At 41.9% G+C, this 17078-nt stretch overlaps 6 protein-coding genes across 6 annotated transcripts in view; all 6 read left to right on the top strand.

Annotated features, from left to right (window-relative positions):
- Window positions 1-753: 753 nt before the first annotated feature.
- Window positions 754-1956, top strand: C922_01844 (hypothetical protein; the record flags this gene model as incomplete). Its single annotated transcript, XM_008817447.1, has 1 exon — window positions 754-1956. One exon carries the CDS (start codon window positions 754-756, stop codon window positions 1954-1956), a length of 1203 nt encoding a protein of 400 aa, XP_008815669.1.
- Window positions 1957-4069: 2113 nt separating this feature from the next.
- C922_01843 (hypothetical protein) lies at window positions 4070-4984 on the top strand (the record flags this gene model as incomplete). Its single annotated transcript, XM_008817446.1, has 1 exon — window positions 4070-4984. The coding sequence occupies one exon, from the start codon at window positions 4070-4072 to the stop codon at window positions 4982-4984; it is 915 nt and encodes a 304-aa protein (XP_008815668.1).
- Window positions 4985-6035: 1051 nt separating this feature from the next.
- On the top strand, window positions 6036-7081 carry C922_01842 (hypothetical protein; the record flags this gene model as incomplete). The annotated part of the gene is made up of 3 exons (XM_008817445.1): window positions 6036-6442; window positions 6551-6667; window positions 6865-7081. 3 exons carry the CDS (start codon window positions 6036-6038, stop codon window positions 7079-7081), a joined length of 741 nt encoding a protein of 246 aa, XP_008815667.1.
- A 1102-nt stretch (window positions 7082-8183) lies between these two features.
- On the top strand, window positions 8184-12034 carry C922_01841 (hypothetical protein; the record flags this gene model as incomplete). The annotated part of the gene is made up of 2 exons (XM_008817444.1): window positions 8184-9814; window positions 10636-12034. The coding sequence occupies 2 exons, from the start codon at window positions 8184-8186 to the stop codon at window positions 12032-12034; spliced, it is 3030 nt and encodes a 1009-aa protein (XP_008815666.1).
- A 981-nt stretch (window positions 12035-13015) lies between these two features.
- C922_01840 (hypothetical protein) lies at window positions 13016-14287 on the top strand (the record flags this gene model as incomplete). The annotated part of the gene is made up of 1 exon (XM_008817443.1): window positions 13016-14287. One exon carries the CDS (start codon window positions 13016-13018, stop codon window positions 14285-14287), a length of 1272 nt encoding a protein of 423 aa, XP_008815665.1.
- Window positions 14288-16074: 1787 nt separating this feature from the next.
- The window catches only part of C922_01839 (hypothetical protein), a gene marked incomplete at both ends in the record, with an annotated part of 3913 nt that continues 2909 nt past the window's right edge, over window positions 16075-17078 (top strand). Inside the window, one exon of the mRNA XM_008817442.1 lies at window positions 16075-17069. Within this exon, the coding sequence (XP_008815664.1) occupies window positions 16075-17069 (995 nt within the window). The remainder of the gene's footprint in view (window positions 17070-17078) is intronic.

The raw sequence follows: 17078 nt of genomic DNA, 5'->3' as shown, positions 1-17078 counted from the left end.
ACAGGGGATTCATACAAATACATATACGTATGTAAATATGTGTACTTTTTTGCCCTTTTGTCACTTGAAATGGGTCCCCCCCTATGCGTATGCGCAACTATAACGCAAGTGGTAATTTCCCCTCCGCTGCCGTGGTCCCAGATTTTTGCTGGCACAAATACACAGTTGATCGAAATGGGACCACAAAAAAAATGAAAGAAAAAGACCAAAATGTAACGCACACGAGTTTTTTTTTTTCTTTTTTAACTGGTTGTACACGCGCAAAAGGGAATGGCTAATTCATGAGGTGCGTACAGAAATGCACCTTTTTTGTTGCTCCTTTTTGGTTGCATATGTTCAATTGCACATGCTTAATTGCGCATGCTTAATTGAGCATTTGCGTGTCGTCAAATGTTTAATGTATGCTGCGTGTATGCACAAGTCCGGCACTACCAAAACAAGGACAAACGCAAACACAAATACAAACATATAATAACCGAAACCGGAACAAATGTGTTGCTAAACAGTTGCACAAGACGATCGAAACACGTGCCTCTTTTACAACCAGCTATTCATTCGCAATCGTAAAGCGTGTCGCACTTCTGTTTTGTATTTTTCGAGTGGTCGATCAGTTCGAAACTGCCATTTTTACATTTTTAATTTTCCGCCCCTGTTGCAAAGAAAATACTTCCTTCCCGCACTGGAAATCTGTCCCTCTTCCGCTTCCCTATTTTTACGCGTTACACACAATTTTAATGCAAAAAAGAGAAAAAAATGAAAACAAAAGTACTATTCTTCTTGCCGTCCATTCTGTTGCTACCACGCTCGGTATGGTCAGAAACGAAAGGTCCATCTGATCCCCCCAAATCTGGAAAGCCAAATGCTAACACACTACATTTGTTAAGGGGCAAATTAGAGTACCCAAATAAAATCAACGAAGAGAATGCAGTATCTCCAGATTTTAAAAAAAACGTAGAAGTGCCAAAAAAAAAACTCGAGGAATTAAAAGGCAAGGCAGAAAAAGATAAACAGAATGAAGCGGGTACTACAGCAAAGGGAGAGGAAGCATCTCAAAATGTAAGTCAAGACGGATTACAAGAGCAGACCCCCAGTGACAGTAAGGATGGAAAAGCAGAGGAAAAGAAAACTGAAGTCAAAAATGTCATTTTTATGAAAAAGGAGAAAGCCGTCAATGAAGAAGTTGGAAACAAACAAACCGCTATCATAACTGAAAAGAAGAATTTGCCAATTGAGGAATCGCAGGAAAAGAATGGAATCCAGGCGCAGGAAAGTATCGAGGTAGAAGAGTTACCCGAAGTTATAGTGGACAAGACAGATGATTCCGCCGAAGGCGAAACCTTATCCGAATCGGAAAAGGAAGCTAAGCCTTCAGCTGAAAGCACTCCAAATGAACCGAATGTCAACACCACACATATACCAGCAGACACACACACATATCCAAGCGGCGAAGGTCCTAGCGCACCGAAGAAGATACAATTTCCCTCCATTGACGAAAATGCAAATAGAAGAGCAGCACGAATTAAACATATGAACCGATTTCTAAATGGCTTCTTAACCAGTCGAAGCAAAAATAAAAATGAAATATATTTCCATCCATATTATGGCCCCTATTTTAACCATCCCGCCTACTATAACTATGACCCCTATTATAATTATTCTCAGTGGTATAACCCATTTTTGAGACAAACAAAGGATTATGAAGTGAATAAAAACTTGCTTGGTGCCTGCTTTATCAAAGGGGAAGGAGCCCATCCAAATGTGCCCTGCATATTTGACATATTCAAAAAAGTTTTAGACGACGAACGGTTTCGAAACGGATTTAGAACTTTTATGTATGCCCTTTACGAATTTGCCAAAAAGAATGACGTCTTAAGTGAAGAGGCAAAGAAAAAGGAGTTTATGAGATTCTTCTTTGACAGTGCCTTTCAGTTGCTCAACAGGATGTTGCACCATTGATGGGAATATTTCTACATTCGATTCTATTAGATGTTTTCCTCTACTCCTTTGATGACTATATTGCTCTATTTTAATATAGCCATAAGGAAATATACTTAACGAATGAGGAAAAAAAATGCAAAAGAATACCCCCTCACACACACACTTCAAGGGGTAGCAGCAAATGTACAATTTTTTAACTTCCCATTTGTGCAATTCTCATGTTGATCTGCGTAAGGTGCGTGCAAAGTGGCTACAATGTGGCGACCAGCTGGCAGAACAATTTTTTTTTTTTTAAACCTTTCAGACGTTGGGTATTCCCCGCAGGATTACAGTTTCCGTGTGAGCCCTTTAACAAATTAAGCACATTTTGAGGATCGCAAAGAGTTCATTTTTCTCTTCACCTTGGATCAAGGAACATAGTGGGGGACGGCTATCTTCCACGCGTTGAGTGCATATCGAAAGATTAGTAGCATCAAAAGGGAAAAACGCAAAAGGAATCGTCACATGTAACATAGAAGAAGATTGTAAAAAAAAACACAACACGTGATGACCTGATCAGCAAGGAAAAAACTTAAAAAATGCATCAGGTGTATATGACACGAGTGACATGTGCGGTTTTGCAAATTGTCGAGGTTACGCAAATCCAGGGGGACACCAGAAAATGGACTATTCGGAAGAGTGGCCTGTTTTAAGACTCCTCTGTGGTTAACTCGCGTGGAGTGAAAAACTTGCGTTCATCCGTATACTCCATACAAGTGAACATGTCGATATTTCCCGTTTTCCGTAGTGTTTTTTTTTTTTTTCGCACTAGAAAATTTTACAAATTTCCAACAAACACGATTTATGCACTTTTCCATGCAGCAAAATAAAAGGATCAGCCCTTTTTTTTCGGCAGCGTACTGTAAAGCGGCCATTTATTTGTTCAGTCGTTTCCTTCTTTTGTTTTTCCTTCTCTCTCACGCAGCAGCGTCAAAATGGAAAAAGGGACACCGAATTGGCGTCAAAGGAAAAGAAGTAGCCATTCGAGAAATTTGAAACTGCTGAATGGGTAGAACTTTTCAAAAAAGGGGTAAAAAATATCACGGGTGAAATTCGATCCGGTTATTTTATCACATTTTAATGTGGTTAATTTTTTTTTTTTTTTCACGTTAAGGCCGCGGGTGAGGGGTGAAGATGGAGTTAAAAGGCCTCCATTAATATATTCATTTTTTCCACTTTTTGTCTCTCCCAAGTGCAAAGTTGCACATAACTAGCAAAACGCACAGGAATATGTGTGTGTACACACGTATATACACATATACACCATTTTACGCACATGTATATACGAAAAGTGGCCTCTCCACGGGTGCGCTTCGTTAGAGTGAATGTGATGCCTTGAGTAATGGTGCAACGCGAAAAAGGAAAACACGGGCGTGCCGCGTGAAGGCTATGGGGCAGAGGCGAGTGGCAATTTGCTTCCCCCGAAAAATTCTCCGAGGAGCATTTCAGGAAAACGGGAAAATTTGGAAAAACGGCTATGTTGGGAAAAGTGCAAGAATTGCAAAGTTGCAAAGGTCGCTCACTGGGCGAAACGCCCGGGGGAGGAAAATCGGCATCACAAAACCGGGAACCGAGAACGAAAGAAAAATTGCAAAAGGGGAAGAGGTACCCATCAGAGGAACAAATTCCTTTTATTTTCCAAAAATAGCGCCCCGTTAAACGTCCTCTCCCAAGTTCACACCATTTTTGATTAGCGGAAATTTCACTCATAACCCAATTTAATTGTATTTTCTCAGATGTGCGTTTTTCCTGTGAGCGCGCCTATCTCTGAGTGAATTTTTGGCCAATTCATTTTTGTCACGCGAACAAATCTTGGTGTGCATTCTCTGGAGCAGATTTGTGATGCATTTTCCTGTAGCTATTTCTCCGTTCTGTCAATTTAATTTCCGCGTGTGATCCTATCAACAAAAATTTTTTTCTTTGCTCCATCCGCGTTTTGTCTTCCTTTGTTTTTTCCTTTCCGCGACTTTAAAAGTACAGTTCTTAACCCCTGCCGCTTGAATTGCCCTTTTCGAGTGTGCACCCATATAAACCTGCACATAGTATACGCAACACAACACAGCATAGCCTAATTAACCCATTAACGCTCACCATGAACGGAAAAATCTTCCTTCTGGCCATTTTTTTATTGACGCTACACATCGTGGCATTGCAGGGCAAAACGCTTAATACGGTGACGGATTCCGAATCAGAAAATGAAAAAGCCAAAAAGGTCGGTAAAAATAATAAGACAAACAGTGGGGACTCCACAGACAATAGTGAGGAACCTACCATGGGAGAAAACATAATTAAATATTTTAAAAATATCCTAAACGATTTTAATAAGGCTTCCAGAAGGGAGAGTGATGTTTCTAAGGATGGTGAATTCATTGGTCAGGTGTCACAGGAGGTTCCTACAACAAATGAGGAAACCGATGAGGAGGACGAAGACGATGAAGAAAGTGCACCCGGGAAGGACGACGTGCAGACTACCGAGCAGAAAGCCGAGAAGACATCCGAGCATACTGCCAAACAAACTACCGAGCAGAGCGATTCTCCACAAGGTGGACTGAACGAGGGAGATGCCAAATCTACCCATCCAGTGCAAGGAGAGAACGACAGCGAATCCGGGCCAAAGTACTCAGAGAAGGTGTATGAAGATATCCTAATAAGCTTAAATAAAAGGGGCGGTGAACAGGGAACCAATGAAAACCACAAATATAATGAGTTCAAAAAGGAATACGACATGTTCATATCGTTAAATAAAGACGAATATGAGATTATAGAGAAGCTCGTCGATGCATTTTGCGTGAACAATCAACCCTTTGATGAAGACGCAGATTCTGTGTACGAAGCGATTAAGAAGTCCTTTACGGATCCAAAGTTTAAGAAAGAATTTGGAGACTTCATTAACGGAATTTATGACTATTCACAGAAGAAGCATAATATAAGAGGCACCCAAACGGAGCAGACCAAGACGTACCACATGCTGTTTCAGAATGTGATCAATTTTCTCAACATGATATAAAGGCCGGGCTGCACGGGAGAGCCTAACTGCGGCGAGTTTAAGTGGGTTTTGTTTAGACAACGTTTGCAAGGCTCATTGAATGACCTGCCGAGGCATTAATTGTACCTTCTGTTCGTCACCTCTTTCGTTTTTTCCGATTTATCTTTCCATTTTGTGCCATTTCGCCGTTGCGCCATCGCTACTCCGCGAATACATATGGGCCCACACCCCACAAGGGGGGAACGAACACAATGACGCAATGTTCACCCTACGTAGTAAGCCCTCCTACCACAATGTAGCGGATCAGATCTGTTTACTCATTTTTACGTTCTGTTATATTTTATAGAACTTTGTCATGCAGGCCATAATGTACTGCGAATTCAAACACGTAGTGTCTGTCGACATTTTTGGTACTTTTTTTTTTTTTTTTCCTTTTTAAAAGAATAACTTGTAAAATAAAAAACTAAAAAAAAAAGTTGACAATATCCTAACTTCAACTTGCTAAAGGTTTTTTTTCCAAAACGTTTTAATAACATCCTGTGTAAGAACAATTAAAATGACGGATTGTATTTCATTTGGCAGTAGTGACCTTTTTTTGAAGGGGGGGGAATATTGTTTTTTTCTTTTTTTTCCTCTGTGGAGAAATAACATTTGACGGGGAAAACCCTCTGTGTGCAAATTGCGATTGGACTACTGCTTTCCGGAGGGGTGACTTTAACAGCGTTTTAATTTGCGCACTGACTAGTTTTCCACACGTTAGCTATTTTGAAAGAATGCCAATTCTCTCATGCGTGGGGATAAAACTCTCATACGTAGACATGGACATGAGGGTGTTGGAGCAAAACCATTCCGTAGCTGCTTTCACGACGAGTTTAGTCCTCGATTTTGCACGATATCCTTAAGGAAAGTAAAAAAAACATTAGTGGTAATACCACTTTCGTACATATTAGGTAAAAACAACTGGGGACGACAAAATGAAGAAAAAGAATTGAGCCCCGCGGCTCCTTCATCCTACTCTCTTGCGTCTTCGTGTCGCAGGAACAGATTGCCACCCAAAAAGGATGAGAAAATCATGGAACATGATGCTGTTCATCTGCTAATGAAGAGGCTGGAAATTCTGTATAATATTAGTATGAACAACTCAGACATCATTCTCGGCAAAGAAATGGAGTTGTTGAAAAAACAGATTGACCAGTTGCACCAACCTGGTGCAAGACACCACGGATACTACCTCAGCCCTCGTCTAGAAAACGAGGCCTCAAATGAGTCAACCAAGAAGACCATTTTCGGCGTAAATGAAGGCGATCTGGGTAACTACGATACGGACTTCATCGACCTGAGGAAGCCCAAAGTGGAGGGGACCTACAACGATGATGGCGGGGAAGAAGCACGAGCTAAGAGAAAACTACCCAAGGCTTCCGCAAATATGGGGGAACTGGCTAAGGGAGGATCTCCTACTCATTCATCCACCAGCAGCTCGTGAAGGGCGAGGGTGGCTGCAGCCTCTACAGGGGGTGGAACATCACAAACGCCCAAAGTTAATGGGAAGCTATTAATGGGCCACAGTTCATGGACCACATCTCACAGGCCACAGACAGCAGATAATGTATGGGGAACGTCTGTCGTGCCAAATCCAGATGCAGCAAAACCAGTGATAAAACACAACGGGGACGCGACGAATCGCACAGGAAGCTTCCCAACAAAGTGAGAGTGCTGTCAATCCGAATGTGAGCTATCTCGAAGAGCTCTACGAAGAAGTCCTTCACACCACGCAGGAAAAAAATGAAGTTCATGTCCCCCCGTTCCACAGGAAATAAAATGATGTGAGGAAAAGGTACGAATTTAGGATGAACGATTGGGGGTACCAAATAGGGAAAAAACTGTTTGACGCCTTCTTCAAGGAGGGGAAATTTCAATGATGGTTTCCCTAGTGAATTTTTCAAAAAAGTGTTGAATGACGTGAGTTTGCAAAAAGAGTATGACAGCTTTCAGCATATCCTCTACGGATTTGCAAGACGGCACAGCTACTTGAGGGGCGAGAGGATGAACCTGACCAATGCGTACAGAAATTTGTTTGTAACTGCGTTAAGTTTGCGGGACACACTTGAAGCCAACTGAGCAAGTGGACCAATGAACAAGTGAAAATGAGTAATTTCCTTTCCCACTTCGCCGCTTCGGAAGTTTGGAATATTGGGCCGTTTACCCACGTAGCGCATACCCCATGAGACTTTTCTTTCTTTTTTCGTGTAACGTATTTTTACATTTGAGCATTTTTTTTTCATGTAACATATGTTACATTTAAGCATTTTTTTTTGTTTTGTCCGATTTATTAACCTTTGCATGGGTGTACTTGTGCCGCCCAGGTGGGGCAAACGAAATTGCATCTTAACAGATAATGCACTGCCACAGTTTGCGTGATGACAAAATGAGAAAAACTTTCTTTCCGTTTTCAATTTTTGTTTTTCTCCCATCGTTTTGGCCAGCCTTATTCTGCCACTCGCTCCACTAGGGATGACCCCATGTTGTCCCATTTTTTGGAGACCATGCACACGTCGGAAAAAGCTGTATCAACAGAACTTCACCATGTCTATCTTGTCAATTTAAAAAAAAAAACTGCGCTGTCAATGTACACTTCAATCGGCTACGTATAATCCATGGTGAATTCTCGCATAAGAAGAGAAAACCCAAATGCGCTTCCTTTGCAAAGGCACATAAAATACATGCATGCAAATGCGAAATTGGTGTATCGACCCTGACCTAGTTGCAATTTGGCGCCTCTCGCCGTGTTTTTCCGGTCCTAACTTCCCCGGTGCTAATTCTCCAAGTGGGTAATTCACCAAGTGAGTAATTCACCAAGTGGGTAATTCACAACTGCCTAATTCACCAGGAGCGAAAATTGCCAATTTTTTGGGGGTCTTTTTGCTTCCAGGCAAATTGCCCCAGCGTGCAATTTTGCCATTAAGGAGTCCCCTTTTGAATTGGAGAAAAGATTAATTTGACGGGAAAAAAAAAAATTAAAAATACGCACACGTGAGTGTCCAAATATATGTGCACATATTCACTCACTTCGATCTAGGAGGAAGATAAAAAAAAAGTTCACTATTTCAGCCACACACTTTTCTTTCTCATCAAATGCGCTTTTCCTAAATAAACATTACCCAAATAACGCACTGTGCATCAGTATAGCGCCTTAAACAATCGCCCTTTTGGCAAAAAAAAAATGAAGAAAAAAATTGCACTCTTCGGTTCCCTCTTTGTGCTGCTTTCGTCCAGCACCGTGTCGTCTGAAAAGTTAGGCATCCAGAAGAAGAAGAAAAATCTGGAGGAGGACGACATGCACATGTTGATGAAGAAGCTGGAAAGTTTGTACAAACTCAGTGCGACGAACAACAGCGAAGATTTTAACAAAGAAATTGAGGCCTTGAAGAAACAGATTGATCAGCAGCAACAACCTGGCGGCGACAACGAAGGGGAAAGTCCAGGCCACCTTCTAGAAAGCGAGGCCGCAGACGATTCGGGCAAGGAAACAATTTCTGGGGAAGATGAAGAGGACTCAGACAGCTACGACGCCGATTTTATCGGGCAAGGGGAGAAAACTATCACAAAGGGGGCAACAGGCAGTGTTGAAAAGCAGGAAGAGGATAAGAATGAAGAAGAAGAAAAGAAAGAAGAAAAGGAAGAAGAAAAGAAAGCAGAAGAAGAAAAGAAAGAAGAAGAAGAAAAAGAGGAGGAAGAAGAAGAAACAGATAAAGAAAAAGAGGAAGAAGAAACAGATAAAGAAAAAGAGGAAGAAGAAACAGATAAAGAAAAAGAGGAGGAAGAAGAAGAAACAGATAAAGAAAAAGAGGAAGAAGAAGAAGAAACAGATAAAGAAAAAGAGGAAGAAGAAGAAACAGATAAAGAAAAAGAGGAAGAAGAAGAAGAAACAGATAAAGAGCATACTTCTCATCAACCAGATTCAGAAGCTTCACCCGAAAGTGCCCCTGAATCTCTTAAACTCGGAACACCCGTCCTACCAAGTGTAATTACCGGGCATAGTACTACAACAGAGGGGCTCTCACAAACGCAATCCCCTGCAACATCTGCAAACGAAGGAAAAAATTCCGAAAAATTGGGCAACCCCCCAGAAGCCCGGGCAGAATCATCACCCCCAGACACCACCCCCGGCAGCTCCATTACCCCCACGACAGCTCCATCCCCCACAGGGGAAGTTCCATCCCTCCCAGGTGCAGCTCCAGCAACCCAAGAGGCAGCACTATCAACCCAGGAAACTCCAACACAGCAAGCTCCATCATCCGCAGTAGCAGCACCCTCAGGTCAATCACCCCCAGCTCCATTAACCCCCCCGGCATCTACATCATCCCAAACGCCACCTGGATCACCTCCCCCAGTTCCATCATCCCGACCGGCATCACCAGGTGTAATCGCTCCTGTGGTACAGTGTCCAAATGGATGCGCCCTCGAAGTGAAGTACCTGGACAAGCTATACGATGAACTACTTAAAACAACAGAAGGAAAGGATGGAATTCACGTCCCCCTTTTCCACAGCAAATATAATGACTTTCGAAAGAAGTACGAGCATACGATGAATGAGCGGGAGTACCAGATAGTGAAAAACTTGTTTGAAGGCTTCTTCAAGGAGGGGCATTCCAAGTGTGGTTGCCCCGTTGAGTTTTTCAAAAAATTGTTGAATGACGCGGGTTTGCAAAAACAGTTTGACAACTTTATGCATGGCCTCTACGGATTTGCAAAACGTCACAATTATTTAAGGGGAGAGAGGATGACGGATAGGAAACTATGCGAAGAGGTGCTAAAAAATGTCATAAATTTGCTGAACACGATTGAAATAATGTAATCATCATCAATTGCGGTCAGCAGTTTATGGCTAACCTTCTTTTTGATATTTGTCCGCTCTCTTTTAAGTACTCCCAATTGTTGTTAATTTTTAAAATTGAAGTTCTTTTTTTTTTTTTTTTTTCTTGGACTGGCAACACGGATATGCAGTCGTGCGGTTGAACAGGTTGACGGTCCGAATTTGTTGTGAAGGGACGTGGCGAATAGTTGTACACTTTTTGTGCAGTCCACCGAGGTGGGCAATGGTCAAAGGAATGACATGTTAACGTTAACTTCAATTGTGACTTCAATTTTGACTTCTTTTTTAACTGCAATTCTGACTTCATTTTTCAGTTCCATTTTGACTTTTTTTTTTTTTTTTCCCAAAATAGACGTAATTGGTTCACCACAGAGGAAATTTGCGCAGGAATCAATTTTGGCAACGTCCCAGTTGCGCATGCGGGGGCTACTTAACGTTTTTTTTTTCTTTCAGATACATTGGTGTTGGCAGCTCCGTTTTTCTGAAATTATTTTTTCGCGCATAAGTTGGCCAGCACCAGGCAATGCTTCGTCTTTGCGCGGTGAAACCATAGGAAACTGGGAAAACCGCACAACTGATTTACATATACATCGGCACACCTGCATGGTGAAAAAAAAAAATTTGGACATTTTTCTCTTTCCCGTTGCTATACACACATTGTGTTGACGCACCTGCTCTGTTACGGTTCCCGTGTTGCGATTTTTTTTTTTACTTTTTTTTCTTAACCTTACAACGATTTAGTTAAAGGAAAAACACCACACGCTCCACATATGTACTTCTCCTTCATCAAGATGAACAGAGGGATTAATTTGTTTTTCTCCTCCTTTATCTGCCTTTTCTTGCTGGCCCAATATCCAACATGGGGTGCAGACACTCCAAATGGGGTCCCCAACCTTCCTAATGGGCAGAATAATTTGCTAAACTCGTTGAAGAAAAAGTTGGATAACTTAAATGAAATTATGGGAGATGATGTGTCGGAAGATTCCGATGAAGTGAATGAATTGGAAAAACACGAAGAAGAAAATGTAGAAGTGGAGCAGGAGGAGCAGCAGGAGGAAGAGGAGGAGGAAGAGGAGGAAGATCAGGACGAAGAGCAGAAGGAAGGGCAGAAGGAAGATCAGGAGGAAGATCAGGACGAAGATCAGGAGCAGCAGGAGGAGCAGCATGGCGACACTTTGGAATACACGTTGGAGGATCCCAAGGAGGGAAACGAAGAAAACGAAAATGACCCTCAGAAAAGCACCCATCTCAAGAAGGACGCGGATTTCATGGGAAAATGGAGTACAGTCATGGCGAATGAGGAAGATGAAGCAAAGGGTCAGAATTCCCAAGAGGATGCGCAGAGGAATTCGGACACAAACACACCTCCATCAAAACCTGTGAAAGGGGCCACTGAGGTGGTTTCCACTACAGAGGCTGCTACAACACTAACAAATCCGAAGGGCACCTCTGGAGAAGTAGAACAACAACGTGTCCAACCATCGGAAGTTAAACCAGCAGGTGAACAGACTGGGGAAACTGAAAACCAGACAGTTGTTACGCCATCGGGACAATCAGGAACGAACACAGTGGACCCCCAAGCAAATCCTACCCCTGCAGCAGAAAGTCAACAAGAAGGCCCAGTAACCGGAGGTAATCAACAAGGAACATCGCCACCTGCAGGAGGCCCTCCACAATCTCCCCCTGCAGTCTCACAAGGAAATAAACAACCAGCTGTAACTTCACAAACAACATCAGAAGTCTCTCCGAAACCAATATCAGCAGTCACTCCACCAAAAACCATCACTAACTCGGACGATGTCAAAATTAAGTACTTGGACGAGCTTTATGATGAGATTATGAACATCTCGGACAGAACCAACGACATTAACAAGCAAGCTTATGACAGCAAATACAGCACGATAAAGAAGAAGTACAAGCTTAGCATGAACCCTGTGGAATATCAAATTGTGAAGAATCTATTTAACGTCGGATTTAAGAAAGAGGGGGAAACTTCAGTTACTACTTCCCTGAGTGAAGTTTTTAAAAAAGTCCTAGATGACGAGAAATCTCAAGAACAGTTCGACAACTTTGTAGAGGGGCTGTACGGATTTGCTAAGAGACACAGCTACTTAGGTAAGGATGGGATGGACAATACAAGGTACTCCGATCTGCTAAAGAATGCCATCAGCTTGATGAACACTCTTGAGGTGAATTGATTGACTGGCACTGCCTCAGGATTAATTCTTCTAGAGACGTTGAGCATTTTGAAAGAAGCGAAAAATCCATTTTTGTAAATCAATTTAGTTAAGTGTTTGTATTGTTTTTTAAATATGATTCAAACTTCATCAACTTGTGCGTTTTCAAACAAAAAAAAAAAAAAAAAAAGAATTGCTTGCCGTTCGACTTGTGTATTTTTTATTTTTTCATAAAGGTGCAATATCGCAATGTACTCTTGTTGCGTTTTTGAAGTTGGCAAAATAAGTTCATTTTTTTTTGTGGGGAGGGACATTTTCCGTTGCACTAACAATTTGGTGCATCGCCCTGACTGTCGCGGTCGAAAGTGCACTCCTTTGGCCCTCGTACTTCCTTCGCATGACTCGTTTGCAATTTTGCAGTTTCGCGATTATAAACTTGTTGCTTCCAATTTTGCGAATTTTTTTTTTTCAATTCCCTCGTGTTGAGACACCAAACTGGCACGGAGCTGACCGGCCCATAACCTCTGCTGACCCCTCTGCAATGACGTTCACTCGTTTTGAGAAAAAAATTGCAGACGAAGTACCTCTTTGGAATAGTCAGTTAACTTAGACCCGTTTTGTCAGGAAGGATGAAAAAGACCGTGTCCACAAAGACATAAAGCAATTTTATTTTACTGTTATTATGAACATCTCTTTTGCGTCCTTTTTTTTTTTTATACACTAAGGTCGATTTTTATAAATTGAGATTTCTTTACTTTATTTGGAAGGCGCGGTGAAACACGTCCACCTATAGGGGTGTCCCTCGCTGAAATTATTTCAGTGCTCATTCATTTATGCATTTAATTATTTACTTATTTATTTTATTTTCTTAACCTGTTAACTAGACAGCCCATCAGTTGATGCAGTGCGTCCACGAGTTTTATCCAAAGGAACACCATCAGACAGTTTTTACACTCCCCCTTTCGCTTACATCGTAAGCAGGGTATTTATTACTTCCCCAAAATGGGGGGAAAAAAAATTGCACTATTCCTGTCCATTGTGATACTCCTCCTTCTCTGCTGCTGCGTATGGTGTGAAAAATCCAGAGTGGAAAATAAAAAAAAATTGGAGGATGATGTCATAAGCATACTGAGGAGGAAGCTCGAGAGTTTGCAAAAAGAGAGCTTAACAAATTCGGATGGAAATTTAAAGAAAGAAATTGAATTGGTGAAGATGCAAATTCAAGATTTGCAGAAATATGAAAAGGGGGATACTGGCAAAAAGGTGGACCCCACTTTGGGGGAGAAACCAGGAGTTGAGTCTGTAAAGGGACAACCTTTCAGTTTGGAAGAGGCAGGAGACAGACAAGATGCAGAAGGATTGGATGAGTCATATCGATTGGACTACTTAGAAGGCGTAGAAGACTATGAGGAGGAGATCCTTGAGCAGATGGAGCAAGTGGAGGTGCCTGAGGTAGTCGAAGAAGCGGGTGATGCAGAAGAGGAGCAACCCGCCTATGGCGAGGAGGATGACAGCCTTCCGGACGTGGTGCCTGACTCGGTAAAAAGAACGGCAGAGGGTGTAATCGATGAATTCGAAGAGGCAGAAGAAGACGAAGGTGCAGATGCGGATGAAGCTAAGTTAGAAAGTTCCACTTCGGCAAGTAGTGCGCTAGTAGGAGGATCACCACTGGGAGGAAGCACAGAGGAGGAAAAAGAAGAAGAAGAAGAAAAAGGAAAAGATGTCATGCAGGGAAACTTCCAGTTAGAGGAACAGGGAAAAGATGACGTCCCGGGGAACTTCAAGTTAGAGAAAGAAACTAAGAAGAGAGGACAACCTCTCCGTGAGACATCATCAGACGGAGACAAGGCCATAAAACCTCCCCTGAGTGGACAGAAACCAAATAAGGAATGCTTTAACAAACTGCACAAGGACGTAGGCTTAACTAAAGACAGTGCCAACCAGATAAACCCTCCACCAATGGACGACAAAGGTAAGGACGAGGGACAAAAATATAAATCTCCGACTCAGAATGGGGACAACTCAGTGGGGGCAAATAACTTCGGAGGCTGTTCCCAGGGAGAAAATTCAAATGGCACCTGTCCACTGGACATTTTTAAAAAAGTGTTAGAAGACGAAAACTTCTTACAAGAGTTTGACAATTTTATCCATAACCTGTATGGATACTCGAAGAAGGACACCCCCTGCGGAAGAGACCAAATGGAAAATGAGAACCTCTACATGGATCTCTTAACAAACGCGCTAAGTTTCCTCAACACGATTGAAGTGATTTAAGCGGTTGGAATATTTTTTCCGCTAATCTTCTACCATTCAGTATTGTACTTTTTTTGTTATTGTTTCATATTTTTTTAATCATGGATGGATGGACAGGTTTTTCAGAGGCTTTTCACATGGCTTCGCAGCTCTCATTTAAAAGGCGTAATTTGTTTTTAATGTCATTTCATAGTAACCCTGGTAAATACATGAGCATATATGATGGGCGATTGGACATGTGCAAATAAGTAACTGTGCAAGGAACACTTTATTATTATTTTTTTTTTCCTTTAAAACGGTTGATCAATGAGGCGCTAAAGTTGTTCAACTTTCGCGGGAGCCAACCCTTCCCACAAGGTTACTTTGGCAGTTATGTGATGTCAATTTTGTGTGCTTTGTTCTGTTTCCTACCCTTTTGGTCTTCCCCTTCGAAGGAACCGATTTTGGGAAGGCGACCGCCTCTGCCTACTCGGTCGTTCGTCACGTTCCCATTTGGTTCAACATATTGATGAAAAATTGGGAAAAGAAGGCGAAAAAGACTTTGAAAAGGAGCCGCAATAATCAAAAATCGTGGTATATGCAATTTTAGACTTTGCTATTTTTCCTGCTTTCAGAAAAAAGCGGCATCACCGTTATAATTTTTCATTTAAATTTCGAAGCTGGTAGTTCTGTGCGCATACTCATATGAACAAAAGGTACATACCTACATGCACACATACGGACATGCATACATACGTACCTGTGTGTGTGTATTTTTGTTTTTTTTTTCCCCTTTGTCTGCGTGAATGAGCGAAGCGCGACACCCAACTTAACAACTCTCTCTGATGTCCTTTAAAAAAGAATCCTTCTTGGGATGTAGCCCCATTTTGATATCCCCTCCTTACAAAAGGGATTAGCATAATTTACCAGAACGTTAGCTGTACTTCACATTAAGATGTACAATTTGACGAACTAGGAAAGGACAAAATTTCTCATGGGTTGGTCCACTTCAAGTTCACTCAAATTAGCCATTCGAAAGCAGAAGACGATGGTGCCATTCTCCACCTCTGGCCAAATATTTTGTTCTATAGTCAGGTTGGCAGTGCTCACAAAATTAGCATCGATTCCTTGGGGTGAATTAAACAACTCGCATCTTTTTCGCTTCGGAAATGAACATACACAGGCATGCTCATATGTTTGCAAATGAATATAAAAGAATGAGATCTTTTTTTTTTTTTTTTTTGGCGCAGACTAAACCATGAGTATTCTCCCCCATTTGGCATAACCACCTTTTAACGATTTTCACACATTATCTGGGTAGATAAAACTGGGACGATAACAAATTTGGGACGAAATTTCGTTTTTCCCAAATGGACGGCATGGAAACACACATAATGGAGAATAGTAACCCCCGTGGAAGGAGTTAACTTCCCCAAAGTTTGTAATGCTCATATGGTGTGGCGAGAAAAAATCTTTTTGTCGACCTCCGTCTGCTGCCGGATTCGTTTAATGCGTCCATTTTTCGCTGAAAGCGTCTTTTTTTATTCTCATTACTGGGTAATTTAAAATGGGGGCAAATAATTGCAAAAGGAAAAACATAAAAAAAAAAAAAAAAAAAATATGAAAATAGAAAAATATAAAAACATAAAAATAAGAAGAAACTCTCGATCATGGGTGCATATATTCATACACACTCGAATGCACAAGTGGCAGGAGTGAAAATCTTTTGGCATTTGTTCCCCCCCTTAGAACACACATTTTAGAAGATAATTTTATGTTATATTTTTGCGCGGATCGATAGTTTCCTTTTTCCAATTTTTATGAAAAAGATGAAGAAAACGATCGTGATTTTTTTCTTCTCCTTTTCCTTTTTAATTTCCTTTCGCTTCGTGCTGTCTGAAAAGCATGGCATCCAGAAGAAGAAGAAAAATCTGGAGGAGGACGACATGCACATGTTGATGAAGAAGCTGGAAAGTTTGTACAAACTCAGTGCTACGGACAACAGCGAAGATTTTAACAAAGAAATTGAGGCTTTGAAGAAACAGATTGATCATCAGCAGCAACCTGGTGACGACAACGAAGGGGAAAGTCCAGGCCACCTGCTAGAAAACGAGGCCGCAGACGATTCGGGCAAGAAAACAATTTTTGGAATGGACGAAGACGACCTGGATAAGGACGATGGGGACTTGGCTGGACAGAGCAATGGCAAATTTAAGGGACAGTCAAGTACGGATCAAAAGAAAGTGGACGGAAATGATGAAAAGTCTGGGGAAACATCTAGTGCGGGAGAGCATTTGACAGATAAATCAGCTACCGGACCGTCCACAGAAGCTTCGGATTCCCAGCGTCCTTCTCAACCCCTAACTAGTCGCGGTAGTACAGAAGGAGGATCATTAGACGCAACAAACACAGAAACTTTAAGTGAATCAAGTCCGACTACCTCAACAAATGGATCACAAGAAAACGATGGAGTTGGAACCCCCCTAGGGAATAATGGACCAGACAACTCAAATACAGAACCTACACCCCTCCCATCGGCGGCTCCAGAAAGCCCGGAAACTTCATCATCCCCAACGCAACCTACATCATCCCAAGCCCCAGCTACATCACCCCCAGAGACAGCTCCATCCCCCACAACGCCATCTCCATCATCCGCATCGGTATCAGCAGGTGTAGGCGCTGCTGGGGGACAGTGTCCAAAGGGAGGCACCCTGGATGTGAAGTACCTGGACAAGCTCTACGATGAACTACTTAAAACAACAGAAGGAAAGGATGGAATTCACGTCCCCCTTTTCCACAGCAAATATAATGACTTTCGAAAGAAGTACGAGCA

Source organism: Plasmodium inui, assembly GCF_000524495.1.
Source record: "Plasmodium inui San Antonio 1 unplaced genomic scaffold supercont1.6, whole genome shotgun sequence".
Lineage (NCBI taxonomy): Eukaryota > Apicomplexa > Aconoidasida > Haemosporida > Plasmodiidae > Plasmodium > Plasmodium inui.
This window is presented reverse-complemented; position numbering and strand designations above follow the sequence as displayed.